Below are 25,856 nucleotides of genomic sequence, written 5' to 3'. Positions count from 1 at the left end.
ATGTTGATTTTCCAATGGGGACAAGAAGGACACTTCATGAACTGACAGGCCACCTTCATACACCAGGTGTCTAATTTGTGGTTTACACACGGATTCAGTCTAGGCCCATATCTACAGTACATTTTGGAACTTGGGGATCCTTAAGATCAGTTTATAACAGGAAACTGTGATCAGTTCCTAGAGAACCTAGTGTCTTCTGGCATTTGTTCCAACTAAGGCAGTCAATTAAATAATTAGATTATTTTCTTAAACACATATAGGATTTTTCTTAATGTTTTTTAACAGTTGATTACTCACCATATTCACTTCATGAATGAAACAGTTTCCTATGAAACACCTGAGATCCAGGTAACAAGTATTCCATTATGAAGTTAATTTCATAATTAGGCCTATTTTATGTAACTGAAACCTTGGAACAAAAACATAACACTAGGCCCTCCAGGAATCTAGTCTGAGTTTGAGAACTCTGGTTCAGAATGAGCAAAAAACATTAGTTTGGATGAGGACCTTTGCTTCTTAAATTATAAAACAGCAGGTTAAGAAGTTGTTCTAAACACAAGCATCCATCTTTTTTATAGTCACTCATACAAAATTTAGGATGTTTTTGTACCAAATGATAGATGGGCTATCTTTGAGGCCTAGCATTTTTTTCGAAGAAGGCTGCAGGAAAAAGATACTAATGAGCAATATTACTTTGCAGATCATTGAAATACAGCATGCAACACGGGGTGCCCATTTTCCCTACTAGGTTTAGTGGTGTAATTAAATGATTAGCAACTTCAGGACGTTAAATGACTTCATGTAAGTAATTAATTAGTTCAACTAAGTAATTTAGCTTTTATGCATAACAAGATCCATGAGGTTCTTCAACCTGACAGCTGGAGTGATCTTGGTCTGTTTTGTTCTGATAGCACCTTTGAGAGCTGTGTTTCTGAAGACTAAAGATTTGGTGTATGAAGAAATAGTGGTTAACAGCCGTGTTAAAAGTTTTTAAGAAAAAGTTCTGTAGAAGTTGCTCTTTTGTGAATGTGAGGGAATAAATGGTTGTAATATCATGATATTTATCTGCATGCAGATATCAAGAAATGCAGGGAGGCTGGAATCATGAATTTTCAATGTCAGTACTAAGCCTTTTTGGAGAGGTTCCAGGTGCGTATGAGTAAGCAGGGCTAGAAGAGAACTAAGAATATATAAAGCTAGTTTGTTTGCTTTGTGTCTTTTATCATTCTCTTGTATTGTAATTTCATTGCCCTAACAGGAATAATAATAAATCCTTTAAAATCACTGAAAATGCAGCTCACAGTTTTCTTTTAATCAGGACAGAACATGTTGACAAAAGTCCAGTGGATGATTAAGGTTTTATAGATTAGAGGGAGGTTTTCCTCTAGACTGAATGATACAATAAAATATGTATTTAATTAGCTGTTAAGGTATTTAAGACTTTCTGCTGGTTTGGAATGCTTTACATTTCCTGGTTTTGAGAAAAGGTAGCCAGAGTTTTTCATTTAGTGCTAATGTAAATTTCAATCTGGTACTATATTCTTATTTATATGACTTTATTATATGTCCTTTCATTTCAGCATTACAATTACTCTCAGAGGTTTCAGACAGCCATATGATTCAACTCATTATTGACACACATTGTAGAGACAAGCCATGGACTGTTTTTCACACTTTTTAAAAAATATATGTTTTTTCTGTATCCACTATTAGACTGTATTTATTTTGTAATATTTACTCTATTATTAGAAACAGGCTGCCTTGTTGCTTTAAATCTGCTTATGACCCTCTCAATTAGCCTTCTGTTGCAATTGCTCTGAGGGTTTACAATACCTCCCCCATGCCCTTGATATTCAGGAGGGTTTCCAGGGTGAGGCCACCTCAGACCTCAAGGTGGGGGAGGGAATGAACATGCAATGCCTTCTACTAGTCCAGATGGTCAACTAGCTATTTCATTGGCAAGCTCTTTTAATTGTTAGCTCACAAAACAGAAGTGCATTAATATTACTTTCTGGCTGTATGTGAAATCTACTTCTCTATGAGTGCATGTTTTTTAAGAAAAATAAAGTATATGGATGTCTAGATATTAATAAATTTTTGGCACCTGTAGCAGATCTTCCTAGCCAGATAGCCTGGTGTGGAGGATTTACTCACATAAACTCCCTACTCAGGAATGTGGAAGTGAATGTTTTTAACCTTCCCTACCCTATTCTAGTCGGTATCCTACTCACATTTCCATTACCCCTTATAATCCGTAACTTCACCTGTTTTTACCGGCTTGTCCTGTTTGGGCATGGAACGATTAACAAAAAAACAATGTAAACGCCCCTGCCACGGCGGCAGCTGTCGGTTTGTCCTTGTGATTACCAGCACCTCACCACCTAAACTGTAGGTTGAACCAATAGGTTTCAGTACTGTTTCACCATGAAATTGTACCTAGTCTATGCTAACCTGAACAGACAAACCCTGTTGTGGGTTAAGAGCTCTAATAAAGAGAAATCAGTTTGCAGACTACTGAAACCGATTTCTCTAAAAACCTTGTGAAAATGCAGAAACACTGGCTCTCCATTTCTGGAGTGTCCCTACGCCGCCCTCTAGCTGCCTAACCTAATATTAACACTCCAGATCCAGCTGCTCCGTTAAAGCATCGTTGTGATTAATTCACTCGTCTGACATTGACAGCTGCATAAGCTTTGCATCACCTCATTAGTGAGAGAGTTGATTGGGGACAGCTGATGAGGTGATTTAACCTGTTGAATGTAAAATCTGATGAAAATGAAGAAAGAAAACAGCAGAAACGAACCAAGATCGACCATATACTGAAAACAAGGCCTTTGCACCTTTGGTATGTTGGAGGTTGGACTAAGATAGCAAAGGAGAATTCACAGCCAGCAGTTTCAAATCTGGCCGAATGATACAGTCATACACAGTCCTTCAATGACCAGACACAATCTGGGAAATGTCATGACACCTTGCGTGGGTTGATGGAGAGGTCCATGTGTGAGGGTATAGCCAGCGATGTCACCTCACTACAGAACTCCAGTTGTAGCGATTGATTGTGACCTGACTGCATAGAGCTGTATTCATCCTCACATACTACCCTTCCTGCAAACTCATGTGCCAACATTCCAGCAGGACAGTGCACGTCCTCATGCTGCTCCTGTAACAATGGCTTTCTGGTCATGCATATCCTATTGACCAGCCATCAAACATCTATGGGACAAGCTGGGCAAACGTGTAGTTTCTAAGGCTGTGACACCTGTAAGCAAGCACATGCCTGTCCAGACTCTACAAGGAATGGAACATACTGTAATCCCACACAATTCACATAAGATGCAAAGGATGTGTTGCAGATGTACTGTAACTTTGTACCAAATGTAATTTTGTACAGATGTAGATGCATCTTTGTACCAAAGGCGACCACACAAGCAACCAATCTGTGACTTTCATGCCGAATCATGGTAAGCAGGCAGCACAGGGGAGCAGAGGTTAGCATTGCTGGAGCCCCTGTGTTCAAATCCAGACCTGGAGTTTTTTATGTTCTCCAAAGACATACTGATAGGTGCATTGGCTTCTGGGAAATTAGGTCCTGGAGTGAGTGTTTTTCTGTGTGTACCCTGCAATGGACTAGCATCTTGATCAGGGTGTACCTTGCCTTGCGCCTGTTGCTTTCCTGGGATAGGTACTGGCTCCCCCTGGAACCCTGAATGGGATGAAGTGGTTAGAAAAGAGATGGGTGGATGTTTCATCAATAAAATTTCACTGCACCTGCTACAGAATTTAGTATATAAAAATGATAACTGTGTAATTGTTATGTAGAAAGTATTTATTTAAATTTAGTCTCTTTTATTACTTATTTCTCCAGCTTTTTCTTTTTGTTCACCTTCACGCCTGTATTATGCTTTGAAATTCATTTGGTGGAAAAAACATTTAGGAATGAAATGTGATTAATTGGACAGGTTATTACATTGCCCTGCAGCAACAGGACTTCAGAGACCACACTCACCCAGTAACTGGTTTCCATTATAATGCTGCTTCCATTTTGACTTTCCAAAGGTCCTTGAGCTGTAAAATGAGTTATTAGGTTAGGCAGGTGTTTTATATAGTAACGATTTTGTTGTACAGACAGTTCCTGGGGAATAACAGTAGGTTTCTGCACATACTGTACTTATTTTTTTACTCAAAGTGTTAAGTGCTGTAGACGTCAAAAGTGTTTATTCTTGCATGTAAAAAGAACATGCGTTAGCTGTTTGGTTGGCACAATATACACTGTGTACTGTACAGTAATTTGAACTTACTGTGTTTATTCTTCTTCTCATAGTTGGGCAAACCTCAGATTTTCTTTCATTAACTTCCACATGTGAGACAGGGATGACTGTGGTGCATTGACCTAAAAAGCATTCTACATCTCTCAGAATCAGAATGAGTCTATGAGTCAAGGAGTCAAGACACTAACACACATGTTTATGTACCATGGTTTGATTAGAATTCCTAATGGCACCGATAATGAACTCAATGTGAAATGATGGAATATGCTTGATATGAAGCTGTGTTACTCTTTGTAAAGTTGAGTGTGATTGAGTGAAGCAAAACAAGAGAACAGGCTGTAACTAATTGTGCCTGAATTATCTGGGAAAAATAAGACCGCCCTCTTTTCAGTAGAAGCAGCACCCCTTATTAAAATACAACCCTGTATTTCGTAGAGCATATAGTTGTTACAGGATCTATCTTCAAACCTTCCTTGTGAAAAGTTCCCCTACAAATCCATTCTTTCACCAGTCTAAAAATATGTTGCACTGATGAATTGTGCTGCTGTAATTTAATGTGGAAGTGACTGTTTGTACATGACTCTGGGGTGAAAACAAAAGGCCCATGAGGGACCCTGATTTTATCAATGTGAACAATCAAAGTACAAAAAAACAAGCAAAACAAATCTTTTATCAGACAAAACACCCTTCTATACTTAGGATTTTCAGAGCAGCTACAATCAGATTTCTGCTACACTTGATCTACTAACCTGGCTCTGCTGAACATGCTGTGAATCAAACACACCTTATATATAGTACTGTACATATTGTATGCACATTACATTGGAATTTAACCCCATGAGAAAACCCCAACTTTCCACTCATTCAAATCTCCAATTACAGGTGAATTATTTACAGATATGGACTATTCTTATCAATCTTGGTGAATATCTCTTTGCTGGCCACTGAGGGTGCCCTCTCTGTTATTGTCCTCTGCCAGAGGGCTATCCACCACATAGTACTCCAAATTAGAGCTTGTGTTGGATAATTGGAAGGTGAGCCACATTTCAACCATTTTCACTTGATTGGGGCCATTCATCTCAAAGAGACCCCATACTTAATCTGGGTTTCAAGAAAGTTAAAAGCTGTTGAACCTTTATTTGTGTGGCAAACAACTTTGCAGTAGGGGTATTAAGATGGTTTGCTTAACAAAAACACCAGGACACCAAGGTTAAGAAATACAAAGCTATTTTTTCTAATTACTAGAAAGATCTGGGTTGACTTTTTGTTTTGATATTTTTTCAGCTGGATAACCCAGATGAGCAGGCAGCTCAAATTAGAAGGGAGCTTGATGGACGCCTCCAGATGGCAGATCAGATTGCAAGAGTGAGTAAATACGATGCCGTTATATGCTGATGTAATTGCCATGCTGTTTTCGTTAATGTTTTATTTTTCTTCTCGATTGATCCGAGTTACCTCGATACATGCAATGTCTGAATAGTGAGCAACTGACTTGGCTCAGTCAAGGCCAGGCCTCCAGGTCCATAATCCAACAGAGTTTGTACAGTAGATCTCTGAGAATTGTCTGAACCTTAAGCCCCAAGAGAAAAAGTGAAGTCTGGTGTTGTTCACTCTTAATGGGTTGGTCCATTTAGAACTCCCCCCTTCAAAGGTCTTAAGCTGCTGAGGCTATAAACTGAAATAGACCTCAAAGGTATGCAAGGCTTGCAGAGTGCGATCGTGCATAACACTCAAAGTTCTTGGGTCCTGGGTTCAAATTTGAACTGTAGGATCAGGTGGTCCAGTTTTCTCCCACCTTCAAAAAACATGCTCTGTTAATTTGTATGTTTAAAGTGTGTGTCCTGCAGTGGACTGGCATCCCATCCAAGCTATAGCCCTGCCTTGAGCCCTGTACATCCATGATAGGCCCTGGGTTGCTGTGATCCTCCCCAGAAATACGCAGCTTTCTGATAATGAATAATGAATGGATCAAGAGCAAGCATGTTGGATTACAGACACCCTTGTGATAAAGTGACTGGAATGTGTTACCCAAGAAAGCTTCAATCCAGTCCTTCACAGGCAAGTCTAAGTTTCCAGGTACTGACACCTTGAAGAGATGTTACCTGGTCCAGTAAAAAAATTGCTTCACTTTTTTGGAGCCTCCTCAGAAGCTGGTTTCAGCTGTTGAGATGTTTTATTTGGTTAAAGATTGATCTTCCTTTTGTAGGGGGGGGGGGGATGGAATCTCCTGTTTTGTTCTTAGATATATTTTAGATATTGCATTAGAAATAAAAAATATAAAATATTTCAAGTTAGTTGTTTCATTAGTATTAACCCATTAATTGTAGTCAAATTTGGTTCTCCTTTTTCCTCGTAGTTTTAAATGCTGTAGTTGGTTAATTTAGTTTTTGTTTTATGTTTGGCCAATAAAATCATCATATATTGATCATGTTGATAATTTCATATATTTGAAGGATGTCAGAAATACCCATAAAACACAAATGTACTAAATGGGATACAGTACAACAGGGTTCTCAAACTTTGGTCATGTGGAAATAAATCTAGCATGTTCTGTAGATCACCACTAAAACACCAAATATTTAGAACAATTTCACTGTGATCAATTAAACAGGTTATTTGTTAAATTAAAAGTAATGTAGAGATCATTTAGTACCAAATTTTAAGTACTCTTCTTCAGCCCTCAGGGACAAGAGTTCTCCTAGTTGAACAGATTACTTCCTTATTTCATCGATGACACCTTCACAGGTGTAGCCAATCTTTAGAACCCAGGGACCTACTGTATGTTACAAGATTGTAGTTCTCCAGAACCAGGGATGGAAATTGCTGAAGCAGAAGCTTCAGTGTTTACTTTACCTAATGAAGCTTTTTATTATAATTTGTATGCTGTTGTTTACATCAAAATAATATTAAAATTATATCACTTTTGTTATATTCAAAAAGTGGCAAAATCTGTTCAGATTAAACCACAAAATGTTTATGACTGGTGTCTGTATCAGGGTTTCCTTGCAGTAAACCTTTAATCAGGTGTTAGACTAGTGTCATTTAGTATTGCAACATTAATAAAGTATTGTTACTTTTTTTTTAAATGTATATAATAATACTTTGTAAAATAATTGTGAAGATGATGATGATGTTTGCTCATTAAGAACTTCTCTGCTTTTTTCTTCAAAGGAGCGCAAATTTCCAAAGTTTGTGTCAAAGGAGATGGAGAACATGTACATTGAGGAGCTGAAGTCCTCTGTGAATTTGCTCATGGCTAACCTAGAGAGCATGCCTGTGTCCAAAGGAGGTTCTGAGTTCAAGCTACAGAAGCTGAAACGCAGTCACAACACATCCATCATTGACATGGGCGAAGAGAATGAAAACCAGCTTTCTAAATCTGATGTTGTCCTGTCTTTCACTCTTGAGGTACCAGTGATCTGAATTATAGCAGATCATGTTATTTCGGACTTGTAACACACAGCAACGGTTTGGAATTTCCTTTCAGAAACTGCAATTAACAGTATTTAAAATAGCAGCTGTTTTAAAGCTACTGTATGTGAGAGTGTTTTGTTTTGTGGAAAGAGCTCCCTTTAGACATGAGTATAAATTAAGTATGTTAAGTACTTAACGTTAAGTGAGATGAGCAAACATACTGCACAAATTTTTTTTCTCCAGCCTGGACATTGTGAAAAAAGATACAAAATGAGCCTTATACTGTATATTTGATTTGAAAAATGAATGAATATGATAAAGGGGCACAGTCATGCTTTATTCTTAGATGCTGGATTTGAAAAGAAGTACAAGAGCCTATATTGTAGAAAAGTACAATTATATTAAATTAATTTGATATATCCTTGTCAAATGTCTCCTTATTCAACGTACCACCTACAGTAGGTACACCTGCTGTGGTCACGTGTACAACAGCAGTCACTTATAATACTACTGGTTTATTTAACATTATTTTATCAGCAACTTTAAATGACTAACACACATTCTAATAATAAACTGTTCTAATACCATTAGTAACCTGCATACAGGTACTGTATATCCACCCATGACTTTAATATGAAAAATTGCATCTAGAGAGTACTCAAATATAATGCCGAAAAACAATTTAACTTTATGATAAATTAACTTTGTGAACATATCCTTCAGAACTGTTTTCCCTGGCTGGTTTTAAAGCATAATTATCCCATCAGTAGTTCAATACTTCCGCGACTGCCTGGTTTCATATCATATATTACATTTGCAATGATTATTGTGGTTCTGAGGAAATGGTTTATAGATGGCACCCATACAAAGAGGTTGATTTGTGGAGAACCTCCCCAACAGCAATTAATTCTGTTAATGTGTAACAGGCTTTAGTGCATTGAGCACATTGAGAAGAGAAGTCACTGCCTTGAAATCTAGACAACGCAGAATTCAGCTCTGACCAAATCAAGTACGGTAAACGTAGGACTATTTTCATTATATTTCCTTTGTTGTCTCTTGTAGGTTGTGATCATGGAGGTCCAGGGTTTGAAGTCCTTGGCTCCTAACCGTATAGTTTACTGCACGATGGAAGTTGAAGGTGGAGAAAAATTACAAACTGATCAGGCAGAAGCATCCAAGCCAACGTAAGTGTGCCAATGTGCCACCTCGAGCTGAGATACCGTACTAGCCCTGCCGCAGAAAATAAGATCATCTCTGAGCATCAATGTGTGATCAAAATGGGCATCATTAGAAAATATTTGAGCTCTATGCTGCTGCCAAAACATCTAGGAAAATACAAGCATAGGGGGCTTAATTGAAAGTTAAATTTAAATGGAGTTTATAACAAAAGTTCGGGAGGGATGACAACAACCAAACTCAATATCAGACTCAGCTGTCAGTAATTAGCAATCGCTCCTGACAATCCATTCCTCTCCCAAATGCTAGAAATACGTACGAGATCCCTAACTCTCTCTCTTGCAAGTCTCTTGCATCCCACCTCCACCCCATCTCCACCTCTGCAGCTACCCCCTGGTCACCCTGCATGGGGGTCCTGGTCTCCTTGTCCTGTGGCTGGGAGGTCAGCCCTTAGCCAAGCGGGTTAAAGCCACAATTTCGCTCCTTGACACTTTCATCTTGGGTGTTGTCATTCCTCGTGAAATGAAAGTACACGGGGAGCCCCAGTTTTCAATCAAGAAATCTGATAACCATTTTCTAAAAACCTCTCATTTCCAGCCCATTTAAAAATTAAATTACCCATTTTTAAGAAAGCAGAAAACATTCTAATTCTGCAGTACAAGACCATTTGAAATATTTCATAGTTTTAGAAGCAGGAGCATACATTCATGAGATTGCCGTTACAAACACAACTGAACAGTTTTAATCAGCAATGTCTATTACTGATGACACAGGCATTTGTTTGTGACTATGTAACTTAATGAGTTCCATATGGTTATTTAATTCTCTGAGTAAATTCACTGTTTTCCCTCACTGCAAATGTGGATATTACTCAATGTCCAGTATTGAGCAGGATCCAAAGGCATAAGAGCTTGCAACATTGATTTCTCCCATTACTTTAATTAAAGCATACAAAAAACTCCATCTGTATGAATTAAACAATACCTTCAGTATACTTCTTCATTTTATAGATGACATCATTGCACCTTTGGGGCACACAGGAAAGTTCTACTTTAGTCACAAAATACAGTACCATGACCATTTGTAATATTCTGTAAAAAACTTAATAACAAAAGAGTATAGAAACATGTTCTCAAAAACTCAATTATTACCCACATCAGTCATTAAATCTATATAATGCAGAAAGCATAGTTCCTTTTACTGTATATCACAAAAATTACAGAACATGCAGAAAGCATTGTTTCTTTCATATCTGAAAAACTACAGAACATTTTGGAAGCATTGTTGTAGAACTGTTCCTTATCCATGGCGCTACTGTGATCACTGTCTTGTGTGCTTCGTTATGTTTTCATGACAGCACTATGAAGAAAAACGTCCTTAATGTAACATCTGTGTTCCTCATTCAAAAATGCTTAATGCAGAGACTTTCTTTCATGAACCTGAACTTTCTGCAAACCTTTTCTCCATTTTTGGTGTGAGGGTTCTTGGCTGTAAATTATGTGCTTTCTCCTGCCCACCAAAACATTCTTTTGGACTACTGGTACAGTATATAATGTAGTGACATTTGTAGGTGGCATTTAAATCAGTGTCTGAGGTTGTAACTGTTATAGATGCAGTATTACATTTTTTTTTAAATGTCTCCTCCTTTTCAAATGGATAATTAAGTGAACCAAATCAAATGGAGGACAGACTACAGAAATGCATTAAAATGTAGAATGTAAACCCCCAAGCATTCTTGGAAATTGCTTTAATCTGCTGTACAATTTTACCTAATCTGTTATGCATAGTATCTTAAAACAGCAGCATGACCCTTTCTTTCCTGGTACCATGTGAATGAGCACTAAAGACATACTGTATCCCCAGCGTCTTATTGTGAGCACGATTATTGTAGACATTTGGAAATTAGTGAGACTGCATTTTTTTGTTTGTATGTTTGTGGGGTAATTTACAATCATATACAAAAAATGACCAGCATAGCTTTTAATAGTAATATTAACAAGATTTAAAATAAAATAATGGTGGATTTTTAATACACTTAATTGGTTTGTTCTACAGTTTTGGTATTTTTAAACTATAATCACCAAAACTATTGTACTGTAGGGGACAATTGAAATAGATTATAATACACTGAACTCAGATGGAGGTTCAATTTAAGTTATTGGGTGCGAAGATCTGTATTTAAAAAAGTAAGTTGGCTGATACCTACAGTACTTGGCCAATACAACTCTTCATTGACTCATTGACAAGACATCAGCTTTTTAGTTTTGAACTACAGTAGATTATAAAGGGAAGTACAGGTTATATGAAATCTGATCCATTAGGAATACAAAGTGCTGTACGTGATCTGCTTTTAACTGGATGTAGATACTAATATTCTGTTTATTCTTAGTAAGCTTTTTATCATTTTAAACATTACAAAGATATACAGTAATGTTATGTAATATAACCTGTTTTCTTCTTCAATGCTAGGGTTGCTAGGAATGTGAAAAATATTACACCATTATAAAAACACCATTATTGCTTATTTTAATTACTATTGACTTCCTATACAGCAAAATGAGTTTAATACATAATTACACATAATGTAACTAACAGAATGTAAATTTTAAAAAGGGTTATAAATATTGTACAGAAGTTATATACAGGACTAATAACTAATAACATTGGTTCAATTGCATTTTTGCAAATGACTCTCAGTATATTTTAATATAATAATTTAGTATTATAAATGGTAACATCACAAAACCAAACTATGCAGATTAATTCTTTGAAGACAAATGTTTTTAACATTATTTAATGACATTTCTAAAGATTATATTTGAATGTATGCTCCAAAGCACTGTTATTACTGAACATAAAGTTTATAACTTATTTTATGAGTCATTCAAATCTTGTGAATTCCTGGACTGCCATCTACAGGTACAATGTAGAATTGTTCCTAAATTGCAAAACAATTAGAAATGAAAAACTGGTGCAAATAATTGAAATACATCTGTACAAAACAGCTCAATGTGATCATTGTTTGTTCAAAGACTTCAAAATAACAGTGCAGTAGTTCCCAAACTGAACCAAAGAGCAACCCTGTATCACAAATGAAACAGTTCTCACCCCCTGTGCTGTATAGAGTAATCAATCTCACACAGTGGCTTTGTGCTGAAAGCACTTACTATAGGAATGTTTACCTGCTCTTCTGCATTCTTTATTTAGTTTTAATAAATAATTCAATATTTAATCAGTATTTGTGCAATCCATTGTTTATTATACTGGTTAATATGAATTGAATGTGATATAACTACATTGTTCCAATGTAAAAACAAGTGTTTTGAAGAGTTCAGTGAAACAGTATGAAATTACTTCAATGAAACTTCTCTTAAATTTCTGTCCCAGCTGTGGACTCAGAACACTGCACCCCACCCTCTGAGTGAGAGGGTGTAATATGTCTCACACACTGCAAGACCTAAGTTACATAAAATTATATAATCAATAACTACTTTCTATATTTGAGTTATAAAGTTAAATTACTAAATGGTCATTCTTAGCAGTCTATTGTTGGAGAACCAGTATAGCTTATTGTTAGTTTAGGCAATTGTCTGATCTCCCAAAGCCCTTTAATGAAAGATTTCAAACTGTTACAGTGTCAAGTGTCTGCGATCTTTATCAATAACATGTCTTTTCAAAAGAAAAAAGTATGTTTCTTGACTAAATTAACTGTGCTTTTAACTAAAAAAGGGAGTTTTAAGGACAAAATGATTTTTAAAATGTGATGTAAAATTTTTAAAAAACTAAAATTACTGCTGGTTTTCAACTGCTTTTACAAACTTCTCACTATGAGGTTATACAACCCAGGTTCTAGATATTTAGAAATATCTTCATCTGTCTAGCATATTCCAATAACAATTTCACGTCTTGAAATAATCGGATGTTGCAAAGATATTTAAAATAATTAGAATTACAATCTACTGTGTCTAGTTATGTCATAACACTTAATGGAAGCATAGTAATGCAATGTGATTATAAAATGTCATAATAATCCAGTCTTCTCTATCAAGAGACTTTTCATCATACTTCCCTGAAAGAGGTAGTCTCTATTATACTGTACAACAACGGTGATATTCAGTAGCTGCAACAACTGAATTTGGTTTTCAGCATCCACATTGAAATTTCCATTGTCTAGGCGGTGGATTCCCAAAACTGAAAAATTATTTTAAAAAATATTGTTAAAGGTTTGTAAAAGCTCAAAGGAATTAACTCAGCTCCGCCCGCATTGCTCAATTTGAAAATGGCTTCCAACAGTCCGCGCAACACAGCCTGGGAATCTATGAAAAATATTTTTACAGGAAATTCTCCAAAATACGACAGCTTGCCTTCGACACAGGGGTAATTTCTTAAATGCCTACGAAGAGCGGGTTCAGAATCGTTCTCGATAAAAGCCAAAGATTGGACAATTTATCTCTTTCCTAATGCAGTGGAAAAAAACAGACTCCGTGACTGATGGGAGAAAAAAGATGCAGCGGTCACCGTCCCGTTCCGTCCTTCCCATGCTTTACGGAAGCTGAGGCTGAACGTGCTAATTATTGTACGCCTTCTTCCGCACACGGTTTTTTTTTGCAAATTATGCACGAGCATCTAGTCTACCCTTCCGATTTACAATGCAAACGGGCGTTAGTTGGCTCTAGCTAAACGCATTTGTTGAAAGTGATGCAAAAAGGTGACCTTATGATGGTACAAGTACAGTACTTGTACCATCATAAGATTTTCAGTCCTTAAGACAGTCAGCAGTCATCTAAGCAAACTAATCCTAAAGGTCAGCAGTCTAACCTGTTATGTAAAATAATTATATTATATTTCTGACGAGCGAGGTACGACAAAAATCAGGTGCTCACCAAGACAAGACGGCTTGCTCTTTCAAACAGGACTTTACTGTATATTTATCCAACACCGAAGAATTATATTTTACATCCTGTGGAGAGGTAATTTAGCCGGTCCGATGCCGCAATTTTCATTTCATTTTCATCAATGTATATTAAATTAAACAGATGAGATGGAAAATATTAAATGCTGATATCACCCCGCATGGTTGAAGAGCTACTGTAAGTGGAGCATAATCAAAATGTACAAGAGATATATAATTTGTACAGCAGGGCGTGAACAGTCTTAAAACCAACGCTACAGTACTGTATATCCGTCTGTCTCCAAACTTTAAGATGTGAGTAGTGTGTTGCTCCTTTTTTAGTTATGCAGTGAAATTTAGTTAATATTACATAGTCTGAATGAAACAGGAAAGTTTCCAAACATCAAAAACATACGAATATATACTATACAGTACATAAATGAATAATATGTACAGTATGTATCATTTATTATGATGGGCTTTAGGACGTTTTGAAAAACAAGCAGAAGATGCTATGAGTTATAAGAATGAATCACTCTTACACCTTCGCGTATATTAAGGCAAAGTACGTAGCTACGGACTTTGGCGTAAATGTGATATACAGTACACTACTAGTGCTCATGCGACTAGTAAGAAAAACTCAGTGCCCCCCAGCCAAGATCTACAGGGAAGTCAAAAGCAGAGTAAAAAGTAGATATTTTTACGTGACAACGTTTACGATACATCACCTCAAGGCGCTTTATTACAAAGAGATGGCTATACACAAATACAGTATATTAAACAGAACTAACGTTAAGAGTATAAAAGTGAGCTCCCCGTCCAAAAAAATTATTGTTGTTTCTACATTGAGGAATTCAAAATGAAATACTATATTTCAAGTATTGTTAACTTGCGCATTCATGCAATGTGATTGGGGGAGTTAAAATACTCAATGTCTTAAAATACCTCTCATAAAAGCAGTATTTTAAAATTCATTCTATCTTCAGATTGCATCAAGAGAGTGTGGCAGGAACAGCCTGGAAACTGTAGCCTCATACATGGTGAAAAGTCTTACAACAGCACTTCTAAACCAAGAATCACAGAAGGCCAGTGATATCATCATATTCTATACAAAGGGCATATTTTCTTTACCGGTTATTATGGGAATACAGTCTGCACAATACTTAATACGAGAATATGACGGGGTTGTATATGTCTCACAGACCGGTGTTAATGACCCAGCTGAAAACATAGCCGGCTGGCCAGTGCACTAGATTGGAGAACGCACTTCTTTAACTCATTAATTACACAATAGGACTATGGTGATTCAAAAGAGGCATTGGTGCAGTATAAAAAATATAAAACTGTTGTTTCTTTTGTTGTACCTAAATCAATGTGCCCATATCAGCCCATAAATTGACGTTTTATATTGATGTTCAAGAGGAATAACAACAACCGACAATCAGATGCTTTATAAATGTTTATTGAGTATTTTCTAATACTCATCTAATCTAAGGTTTTAATACTAGTAAGGTTTTACTTAACCCGCAAGGATAAGAGGCAGCCCCCCGGCTGTAGGACGAAGAGGCTTGGACCTCAGGTCAGAGGGAGGAGTTATCCAAGGGGTAGGTGCAAAGGTGGAGTTGGCCTAGGGGAGGTATGCATGAAATAGAACGCAAAAAACAAGATGCTTGTATTATATATACAGTAATTAACATAGGAATGACATGATAAAGAACAGGTGGGTGAATTTTGCTTGTTTGTTGTCATCCCTGTTGAACTTTTCATTTTGACACGAAGCCCATAGCTGACAGAGCGTCGTAGCACCAGAGATAGATGCTGAAAACGCAATGTGAGCACCTCTGAGGGGGAGTACAGGAAGCGGAGAAAGGATAAGAGGTTAACAGGCAACAATGTATAAACATGCCTTGTCAAAAAAAGTATGTGTCTCACTTTCCCAAAATGCAGGCTGAAAGGGAATAGTGTAATGAAATTTAAAAGGTTACTGGACCTCCTCTGATTTTGAACAAAGAGAAAATCGGGACACTTTGTTTTGTGGATTAATTAATAATGCAGAATAAAACAAACTTTCACTTGGTTTAGCAAGGAACACAAAGAGATTAACGTGACAGTGAGAGTAAATAGATATACTGTAGATAAACTACAGTAAACAAACTGCAGTTTAGTCCCTAGCAAATTATAGCTGAAACAGGTTCAGTGTCAACTGACCGATCTGCATCACTCATCAACTACTTGTTCGAACCTCAAATGCAGCAGCAATGTATAGTTTGACCAAAGTCTGAAGTACGGGTAAACTGGCTTCAATGGTAACATATTGCACACAAAAAATGTTCCCATTAAACAGAGAGCTGCTGTGTTTTTTAACAGTTACCCTGAATAAGAAAAATGTTGTGGATTTCCTGGGGAGTGTTGTACAAAACTGTTCAAACAATACCATATTATTAATACAGGTTGTGGATGTAATTTCACCCTGTTTATGGATTTTACTATACTGTATGTCTGTAGTCAGTACTTTAATATGTCTGAGATGGGTTCTGGGAATTTAGCTGCAATGTGTCTTGTAAAGAACTATAAAGTAAAGTGAGAACATTCTACTGGACACAAACTGGTAAAACAAAAAACCTAACAACGCAGCAGCCGCACTGACTTCCAGATGACCTTGGGTGATAAAATTAGCTCTCGGGACTAGCAAAGGGACACATGTCCTTGTAGGTAATGAAGACGTGATGATCATACTGTTAAGATGGAAAAGTGAATAATGAAGAGAAACAATTTACCCATGACACCCCTGATTTCCAATTTCTCAAGCCTGCCAAGGGGTACCCCCATATTTCTAACACCCTCTGTGTGGTATGCAGCCTAATTAGTGGCTCACTTATAGAGTGAAACTGCAGTTTGTGTCCAGGTTCTAAATTTGTGCAGTGAAACGTCCTTGTCTCAGTATTGTCCTAGCTCTGCCCATGCAAGTCATGCAGCCCCAATTATCTCCCGAAGAAGATTGTTTGTAGGACAATCTTATAATGATTTGGATTTGATAATGGATAATGGATAATGAGGTCCAGATCCAACACTATACACCTCATGCTTCATTTTCTACATTTCCCATTCCCTAATAACAAAATGTAGATACAGTACCACACCTTAAATCTCCAACTAGTGGGTTTGAGTGACGAGCTCAGGGTTGCTTGGTTCTTTGTAAATAATATTAAGAGAATAACAATTATCAGCCTCTGAAACAATGGCTGCTAAAGGGGCATACTGTACAGCTGCCAATGATTCTGTGTCTAGGAAATGAAACAGAAAGGAGTGAAAATATTTTATTTACCTGCCATCATGAAGAAAAGTCTCATTTTTTTGGTGAACTATGAAATCTTACCTTAACTACCCAGTAGATCTTTTTTTCTCTCTCACTAATGGCAAAATGTCAAATGAAGGTTTCATCAGTTGCCATATATAATTAATGGTGTTTTGTAGCAGGGCGTAGTGTTTCTAGACTGTCTTTAGAATTCGCAGTGCGCAGGCTGCACATGGTGCGGTATCAGCGTCATTTCACGGTCAGTGCTCAAAGCTGTCAAAATACTTGAGGAGAGCAAACCAATGAGATTAACTTATAGCAGACTGTCAAGAAATTCCTCGGTATTCTGGAAATACAAAACCAAACCAGTGCAGAGTGGTTATTTCCAAGGGACTTTATAGAGAGACATCTCACATCAAATAAGCCAATGCACTGCAAACTCATGTTTTTATTATTTATTTAATAATCCAAGTAGGTCACCAACATCATTAAAAAAATCTACATAAGGCACGACTTATTTTATTACTGTCACAGTGGTTCAGTGAAGCAAATTAAGGGCCCATTTGATATTACTTGTTGTACTGTGTTATATCACATCTGTGTAGTCGTTGCTGTTCACATTTGCCTCCCTTATAACTCAGTCCTACTTATTGTTTGTTCCATTAATCATCCAAGACTTCGTGGCACATGCAGGGAGCCTTGAAATATTAAAAAACAAACCTCAGAATCATTATTGCACAAATCACTCTCCCAGCAACATTGCACACAGTTTCCATCTCACATGCTTCACTTATTTTTTGTGGGGGTTGAGATGTTTCTCAGAATAGATCATTTCAATTTAAAGTGGGTTACGCTCTTTGACTCTACTCTTATACCTTGGAAGCTGATTGAAAATAGCTGCTCAGCTTTTTTAAAAAATATGTTTGCATCTTTATAGAAGTGTTCTGTAAATTTGGTTTTCTAAATATATTTCTTATGAACAGTCTTGATACTGTAGCATTCCATCTCTGCATGGAGCTTTCCTTTACAGATATTTTTAAAGATGAGGATGCACCTCGATAAATGTTTTCTGTCTTACTATTAGGTTGTTTTTTTCCAGGGAAACTGCTGGTTTTGCTTTCATCCTTGAATGAAGTAGCAATGTCCCCTGTACAGGAATGCTGATGCAGAGACAGAATATGGATGATAGGAAAAGCGCTTTGGGACAGTTAACTGAGTTTTCCTGGGGTCGTTATTCACTTTTCCATTTTAACAGTACAATCATCACGTCTTCATTACCTACAATGACATGTGTCCCTTTTCTAGTCCCAAGAGCTAATTTTATCAACCAAGTTCATCTGGAATTCAGTCCACATAAACTGTACACTCCTTATGAATACAAATCATTTCACTGTGACTTGAATCATGGCCAGGCACTGGCTGTTACCATAGCAGCTAATGACATCATGCCAGATTCCATTTCTTTGTAACCCCAGTGCCTCCAATACCTTTTATGCGAGTGACATGAAAGATGACTTTAAGTGATATTTCTGTATTTTTCTCAATGTATTTGCTCAGATGGATTGCCATGTTTACATTAGGTCTTTAATTTATTTTTGGGTGTCTTTTAAAATTATTTTTCTCTGAATGTTGTCATTATTTCGCTTATTTAGGATGGAGAGGCTCAAACTGAAATAAGAAAAAAAATCTGGACATGCATTAATAAATGGCATTTTGTGATGGCATATGTTAGCAATCACCTTTTACAGTTCAGAGTAGCTTTGAATGTAGGTGTTCTGCTTATAGATAAGATAATCCAAAGCTTGTTTTCTCTGAGGCATACAGTAGATCCAAAAGAAACAGCTAGTTTTTCATGCAATACATACAGATTCTTTGACATGATCTAGTTTTAGAAATTCTAAATGCCATGTCATAAACATTTATAGGTTCCACAGTAAAATGCCTGTAGCTTCCTATTTGCAGTTTAAGTGCACAGTTCACTGATTAAAATATTATAGCCTCCAAGTCAATTGAATATAGATTCTTGTGGTTGTGGTTGTGGTTGTTCTGAAGAGGAGGAGACAATTTCTAGATCTCAGTCTTACCAAAACCCAGTGGAACTGGTAGAACAACACACCAGTATCCTCATCACAGGCAATCCTGACATGGGAAGAAATTATACTTGAAATGTTTTAGAATCTTGCGGCACATCCTATAAAAAGCACATTTGCATCGGTTTCCACAACTGCCATTACAAATGGGTCAGTTACCGTTCTTATTCTTTTTGGCTGTAGCAAAAGGCATTTAGCACCTTGCAGGCATTGGAACCTCTGTAATAATAAATCTCAACTTAAACATGGGGTTATATTATCACAGTTTGGAAATAGGAGCACTGATATTGTGGCAAAAACTACTGTTTCAAGAAACTGTAGTTTTGTATGTAAGACCTGTAATTTTTTTAACCAAAACATTATATTCATTTTCTGTTTCATTTTTGTTTTCATTTCATTGCCTCTCTTCCCTCTATCCTATGGCAGGATCTTGCTTATAATAACTTGCTTGATTTGAGATCTGGGCAGTATTACAAGCTACAGGCGTATACTTAATTTGTAACCTACAGGAAGTGCATGCAATATGAGGCTGCATGACTGATTACTTCGCTGTTATGCCAAGATGATAAATTGTAAGACTTAAGTAGTGTGTGGAGCGCATTTATATCAGGTTGGCTTCACTTTGATAGGAGAACCCTAACACTGATGCACACAGATGCATCCTCTGCTATCGTAAAGCCTATCACACTAAATCATTTATTCTCGACATTTGTAATACCTGCTTTTTCACTACAAAATTTCTATTTGGACTGCTATGTTTTAGGTCAAATAGGGAGGATTTGGTAGCATTAAAGAGAATCTCAGCAAAGAAAAGTAATTAATTTAGTTTGCTGTTTCAGTTTAAGGGTTTATACAGCAGCATGCAGATCTCTAACTGTTCTTATGTCCAAAACACAGATTCTACCTGGATGGCATTTTGTTTCTTTTGTTTTTTTGCATGCAGTGTGGTGACACCCCTTAAAATGTTATGGTTGACATCAACAAAGTTTCTGATTTTATAGGCAGGTGGAAACTGCTTCCAATTAAGACTTGGTGATGACTAGATGAAGGTCAGATAATAATAATAACTCCTTACACTTATGTAGCACTTTTCTGGACACTCCACTCAAAGCACTTTACAGGTAATGGGGATTCTCCTCAACCACCACCAATGTGCAGCATCTACCTGGATGACGCGACGGCAGCCATAGTGCGCCAGTACACTCACCACACATCAGCTATCACTGGGGAGGAGAACAGAGTAATGAAGCCAGTTCATAGATGAGGATTATTAGGAGGCCATGATTGGTAAGGCCCAATGGGAAATTTGGCCAGGACACCAGGGTTACACCCCTACTCTTTACAAGATACGCCCTGGGAATTTTACCAACCGCAGAGAATCTAGACCTTGGTTTAACATCTCATCTAAAGGACCTTTTTACAGTATAGTGTCCCCGTCACTATACTGGGGCATTAGGACCCACATAGACTGCAGGGTGAGCACCTCCTACTGGCTCACCAACACCTCTTCTAGGAGCAACCTTAGTTTTTCCCAGGAGGTTTCCTATTCAGGTACTGACCAGGCTCACACCTGCTTAGCTTCAGTAGTTGTGAGCTGCGGGGTGATATGGCTGCTGACGTATGTCTAAATATGTTAAACCTTAATAAAATCTTAAGTGGGTGTACTCACTGTATTCTTACAGTACCCTACTGATAGTGGGGGATCTGTCTATTAACTCTATCCCAATGCACTTGTGGTTATCTTTTGTGATAGTCCACAAGTTTAGTATTAAGCTTGATGGGGGCTGGGGGCTAGAATGTCTACAGTGTACTTGGCTCTTTATTGAGTGCTTATTTGGATTTTATGCTGTGTTTGATTCAGCTGAAGGCAGCCTGTTTCTCTTTTGCAGCTGGGGAACTCAAGGTGACTTTACCACGACACATCCTCTGCCTGCTGTGAAGGTGAAACTATTCACAGAGAGCACTGGAGTGCTGGCTCTGGAAGACAAGGAACTGGGAAGGGTAGGGAAAGCTTTTGTCCTTCAGTGAGATTAGGCTTTTACAAAAGGCGCTCAGCTGTCCCGTAGGACAACCCCCAACTTCTTCCTCCTAAAGCTGAAGGAGGCTAAACTGATCCTGTGATCTCTGTAGTAGGGAAAAGAGAAACTGAGTGTCATTGCAAAGCAGTGAGATAATCACATTCTTTTCAGGTAACATTGCCAATATATAAAAATATAGTCAGGGTGTCATCATTCACAGGTGTACTGAGCCTCAAAGTTCTCTGATGATTGAATATAAAGATTTAAATTTTTAATAATGGAAATACAGTGTATATATATTAAATGTCATTGTCTCTTCTTCTATTTCTCCTGTACTATCCCTTAGCTCCTCACAGGACTAGCTTGCTTTCTTGTTACAAAATCAGGTTCAGCCTGTTCATTTCCTTGTCACTGCATGTTGTCATTGCCCTTGTTTCCTCTTGCTGCCTCTTGGCACCAGGGGGAGGATGAGTTTAACATTGAAGAGCTGAGTGTGTCGCTAGCTATTAATAGTGACAGTTGTCCTTCTCAGGAACTGCTTTTTTCTTGTACAAGAGCTATCAGGTCATTGCCTAGAGTTGCCCAAAGTGCTCCACAGGTTCATTAGAAAAGATCATTAACACACAGCCTGCATGAGAAGAAAAGGCAATAATTGTTAAGACAAATGGATCAAGCTTTTACATAGAGATGTTATGTACAAATGCTTAATATATCTAAGTAAGCAGCGTAAGAAAGACCATTAATGACTACTTCACCAACCCTCTCTCTTTCTAATAATATTGCAGTAACTAATTAATCTGGGTGAAGTGTTTTCTGATGTAGAGGAGGGATCTTCATAGACCCAATTATAGCCAAGCACCCAACCTTGAGTTGTTTAATTGAAAAGTAACCTAACCCTAGCTTCACAGTTAATTACCAAATTTATAAACTGCAGAATTTACTTTGCCTTTTTCTTTTGCTTTTTAAAAGTGAGATATTTATAGTTATTTTTTATATCGAAATCCTTTAAATGATGTCTCATCCATCCGACCTTAGCTTTTTGCAAGGCAGTTTAATCTCAAACTGCAGCAGAAGCAGCCTCTGTCAAAGCTCTTACTCTTCTAAAGGCTCATTTTCAGAACCGCTCAAAGCAGATTAGATGGACCTTCTCGAGAAGCAATTCTCAGCAGTTTTTTTCTCTTTCCATCTGTAAAATACAGCTTTTCAAAGGGCTTTTTAAAAGAAGCTCACTGTTTTAGGAATGCTTTGGGAAAAAAGGCAGGAGACCTTAATGTTGGAGAAATATATAAAAGAAAAGGCAAACACTTTCTTCTATTATACTGTCCTGTTAAAAATGAAATAAAGGAAGTAGTAGCTTTCTGTCATCTGAGGCCCCTTACCTCCTTGCAGCCTAGCACTTGTTAGTCAAAACTGAACTTTTTGCAGAACGCTTAGTGAGTGAAGTTTAAAATACACGCCTAAAAACAGCCTGAACATCTAGAAACAGGATTTTTATATAATATACCTCAGAAATATTTAAAAACTTAATTTAAGATAAGATCGTAGTAAATAATATTTAAGAATATTGTACATTTCTGCTGCTTTATAAACTGATATTATGTTGTGATTTTTGTCTTTGCTCTTTTTATTTCAGGTTGTTTTGCATCCGACACCAAACAGCCCCAAACAATCTGAATTACACAAAATGACAGTTTCCAAAAATTGCCCTGATCAAGATTTGAAAATTAAACTTGCCATTCGAATGGATAAACCGCAGAATATGAAACATTGTGGGTGAGTGTCTCCTTTCAGTGAAAACAACAATCTGTCATATACTGTAGATGTTCCATGAAACAGGAAGGAAACAATTGAAGATCATCATCAATTACCGGAGTACCATTTACATCTGCAAATATCTCACAATTTAGCTCACAATTTAGCCAAACACTACGGGGCTCGATGTACTTTGTCGATCATTTAAGAAAACGTGCTGCCATCTAGTGTTATTGTAAGTTTAGTGCAATCTACGAGTCGATGGGGTAATAAGAAATACTGTATGTGATGCCTTTGATGCCACTGATGAAACTAGATTTTTAATGAAAAAGGGTGATTGATTCAGAAAAAAACATATTTTTGCATCCCAGTTTTTTCTTCCTGTGAGTGAAATAAAAGATAGTGCACCTGACAATAAATTGCAAATTTAAAGAAGGACATTAAGTAAACAGCTTTTTTAATCATCCAGCTTTGCCTAACTTCTGAAAATATTAAAGAATTTAGTAAAAACTTAACATGAATTACAAACAGTGTGATTGCAACAGTTCTTTAGAAAATTAATTTGTGGTGAAGCTGGTTCCTGTCGTGACTTCTTTTAGACTTTCCTAAAACTTTCCCACACACAGACCCACTAATCTGGGTTTATACCCAGTTCAATGCTAATTTAAATACAGTTTTTCAAAACTAATGTGAGATTTTACACTGGAGTAAGGTACTAATACAGTCATATTTTTTTCTTTGTTTAATATTATAACAGAAGTATTATAACAGGATTTCTCAAGGGCTTAAAGATTCTATTCCTGATGAAAAAACAGTTTACATGTACTGTATAACAAGCGCTTTTTATATCATATAAGTATAACATATCTGTTATACTTTTGTCATGTTTTAATGAGACAAAGATACTTTTAATTTTTAAACCACCTCAATATGAATAATAATGCAAAGGGTATTCCAATTCAAAAGCTGAAATTTTCACCCCACATTCTAACTTCAATTCCCTGTACAGCTGCTCTGTCTCCTGCTCTTTGTGTGTTTAGTGTTTGAGCGCTCAGGGCACAGGGTGGGGGGAATGACTGTGCAGTCTAATTTTTCCTGTGATGGCACAGGGGCTGGAACAGCCAGTCTCACCTGGGTACTCCTGTTGTGCTGGTACCTTTCTTATTCATCATGTCAAACCTGTGTCCAGAGACCTGACCACAAGGTACTGGGCCCTTTGTAAATAGGACTTTCTTATGGTTCCTGAATTTTTTTCAAACTAGAAGATGGCATGCTTCTAGTGAAGTGCTTCCTTTCAATAGTGCTAAATCATTAGGTTCATTACAAGGAGAACACTGGTGCAGCTCAGGGGCATGGTTGTTTGTGCTGCTGTCTCACAGCTCTTGGGTCCCACAATGTTTGGACCCTGGGTTCGATTCTGTACTGAAATGACTGTGTGGATTTTGTCATCTGGGTAATTCAGTCTCCTCTCCCCTCCATAGACATTATAGCTAAGTCTCATTGCGCTGCTGAAAGTTGACCATTTCCCAGTAACCCCAATACCTGGTGTCCTTTCCAGGGCTAGAGCAGCCTTGTGTTCTCAGGATGATGTCTGGCTGGCAACAACAAGCACCTTTCTGATAATGAGTGCATTGGAAAGTTCCAGAATTTAGGAAAATAATACATATTTGTGTCTTACATTTAGATTTTTAAGAGGCAGAATTCCATGCAGCTGTGGAATTGCATTCATATTCTTTAATGTTATCTTTTTATTAAAATCCTATTGCAGTGGCTTAGAATTTGGACCACTTATTTTTATTTGTTTTAATCCTTAATATCCTTTTTAGCATTCTGCAGTTTTCCATCATTCAGGTTTCACCTGCTTGAGGAAAAATGACATCAGTTATCTGGATTCTGTGCTTAAAGTAGGAACACTGACAGGGCTCTCAAAGCTGATGTGAACAGATGACTTTGAATTTGAGCGCCTTATACCTTTTTAACCAATGGAGTTTGTAATTAGACCAGGAGGGGGCAGCAAAGATTTGTTTCAGGATAATGTATTGAGTTCACAACGTGCTGTCCTCAAAGGTGATAGATAGATAATACTTTATAAATCCCGTAGGGAAATTGATGTGTTACAGCAGTCCAGCCCAAGACAAGCAAAAACAGACATCAGAATAGTTATAAAACAAAAGACAACAAAATAAATAAAAATAAATAAATAAAAAATGAATACATACTGTAGGTGTGTGCAAAATGTGATGATCATAGTCACTGTAAAAACAATAAAATATGTGCAAAATGTGCATAGGTTTATACAGACTGATTGTCCAAAAAGTACAATGGAGCAAACATGCTGTCCATAGACGAGCAAATGAAGGGCTTACAGTCCTAGCCTAGGGCAGCGTTATACACCCTGACAGCCGCCAGGAGGAAAGACCTGCGGAAACGTTCCCTTGAACACCGAAGCTGGAGCTGTCTGTTGCTAAAAGTGCTCCGCTGCCCAGTAACAGTCCCATGAAGCGGATGAGAGGTGTTGTTCATGATGGCTGTGAGCTTGGTCAGCATTCTCCTCTATTATGATAATAATAATAATTTTATTTATAACACACCTTTCCAAACACAAAGATGCTGTACATGCCGATAAAAAAGAAAAAGTGTAAAATGCAAAAGGAAGTAACTAAAATTAAACAAGAACATACAGAATAAACTGTAAATAAGTAAAGCAATCAGACATAGGCCCTAGTAAAAAGATGAGTGTTAAGTTGTTAAAAGAGAGCAAAGAGTTGCAGTATTGACATTATAAATTCATGAATCAGGCATTGATAGAAATTGCCTAATGCAGGCAATACTTCCAAGGTGAAATAATATATATATAAGGATTAATATAAATATATTATAAATATTAAACATTAACCCATTCTAAATAAATGCTGCAGTCTTTAGATTACTATGAACAGAACTGTGATACAG

General features: G+C 37.1%; 1 protein-coding gene across 8 annotated transcripts in view; it reads left to right on the top strand.

The window, feature by feature from the left end:
- The window catches only part of cadpsa (calcium dependent secretion activator a), a 145,166-nt gene that overhangs the window by 52,274 nt on the left and 67,036 nt on the right, over nt 1-25,856 (top strand). For all 8 annotated transcript variants that reach the window (XM_088915247.1, XM_088915244.1, XM_088915242.1 and 5 more), the window contains exons 4-8: nt 5,553-5,633; nt 7,440-7,676; nt 8,745-8,866; nt 21,024-21,135; nt 22,786-22,925. In XM_088915247.1, the coding sequence (XP_088771373.1) occupies nt 5,553-5,633; nt 7,440-7,676; nt 8,745-8,866; nt 21,024-21,135; nt 22,786-22,925 (692 nt within the window). The remainder of the gene's footprint in view (nt 1-5,552; nt 5,634-7,439; nt 7,677-8,744; nt 8,867-21,023; nt 21,136-22,785; nt 22,926-25,856) is intronic.

The sequence above is a fragment of the Atractosteus spatula genome, chromosome 5 (genome assembly GCF_055471065.1).
Source record: "Atractosteus spatula isolate fAtrSpa1 chromosome 5, fAtrSpa1.hap1, whole genome shotgun sequence".
NCBI lineage: Eukaryota > Metazoa > Chordata > Actinopteri > Semionotiformes > Lepisosteidae > Atractosteus > Atractosteus spatula.
This window is presented reverse-complemented; position numbering and strand designations above follow the sequence as displayed.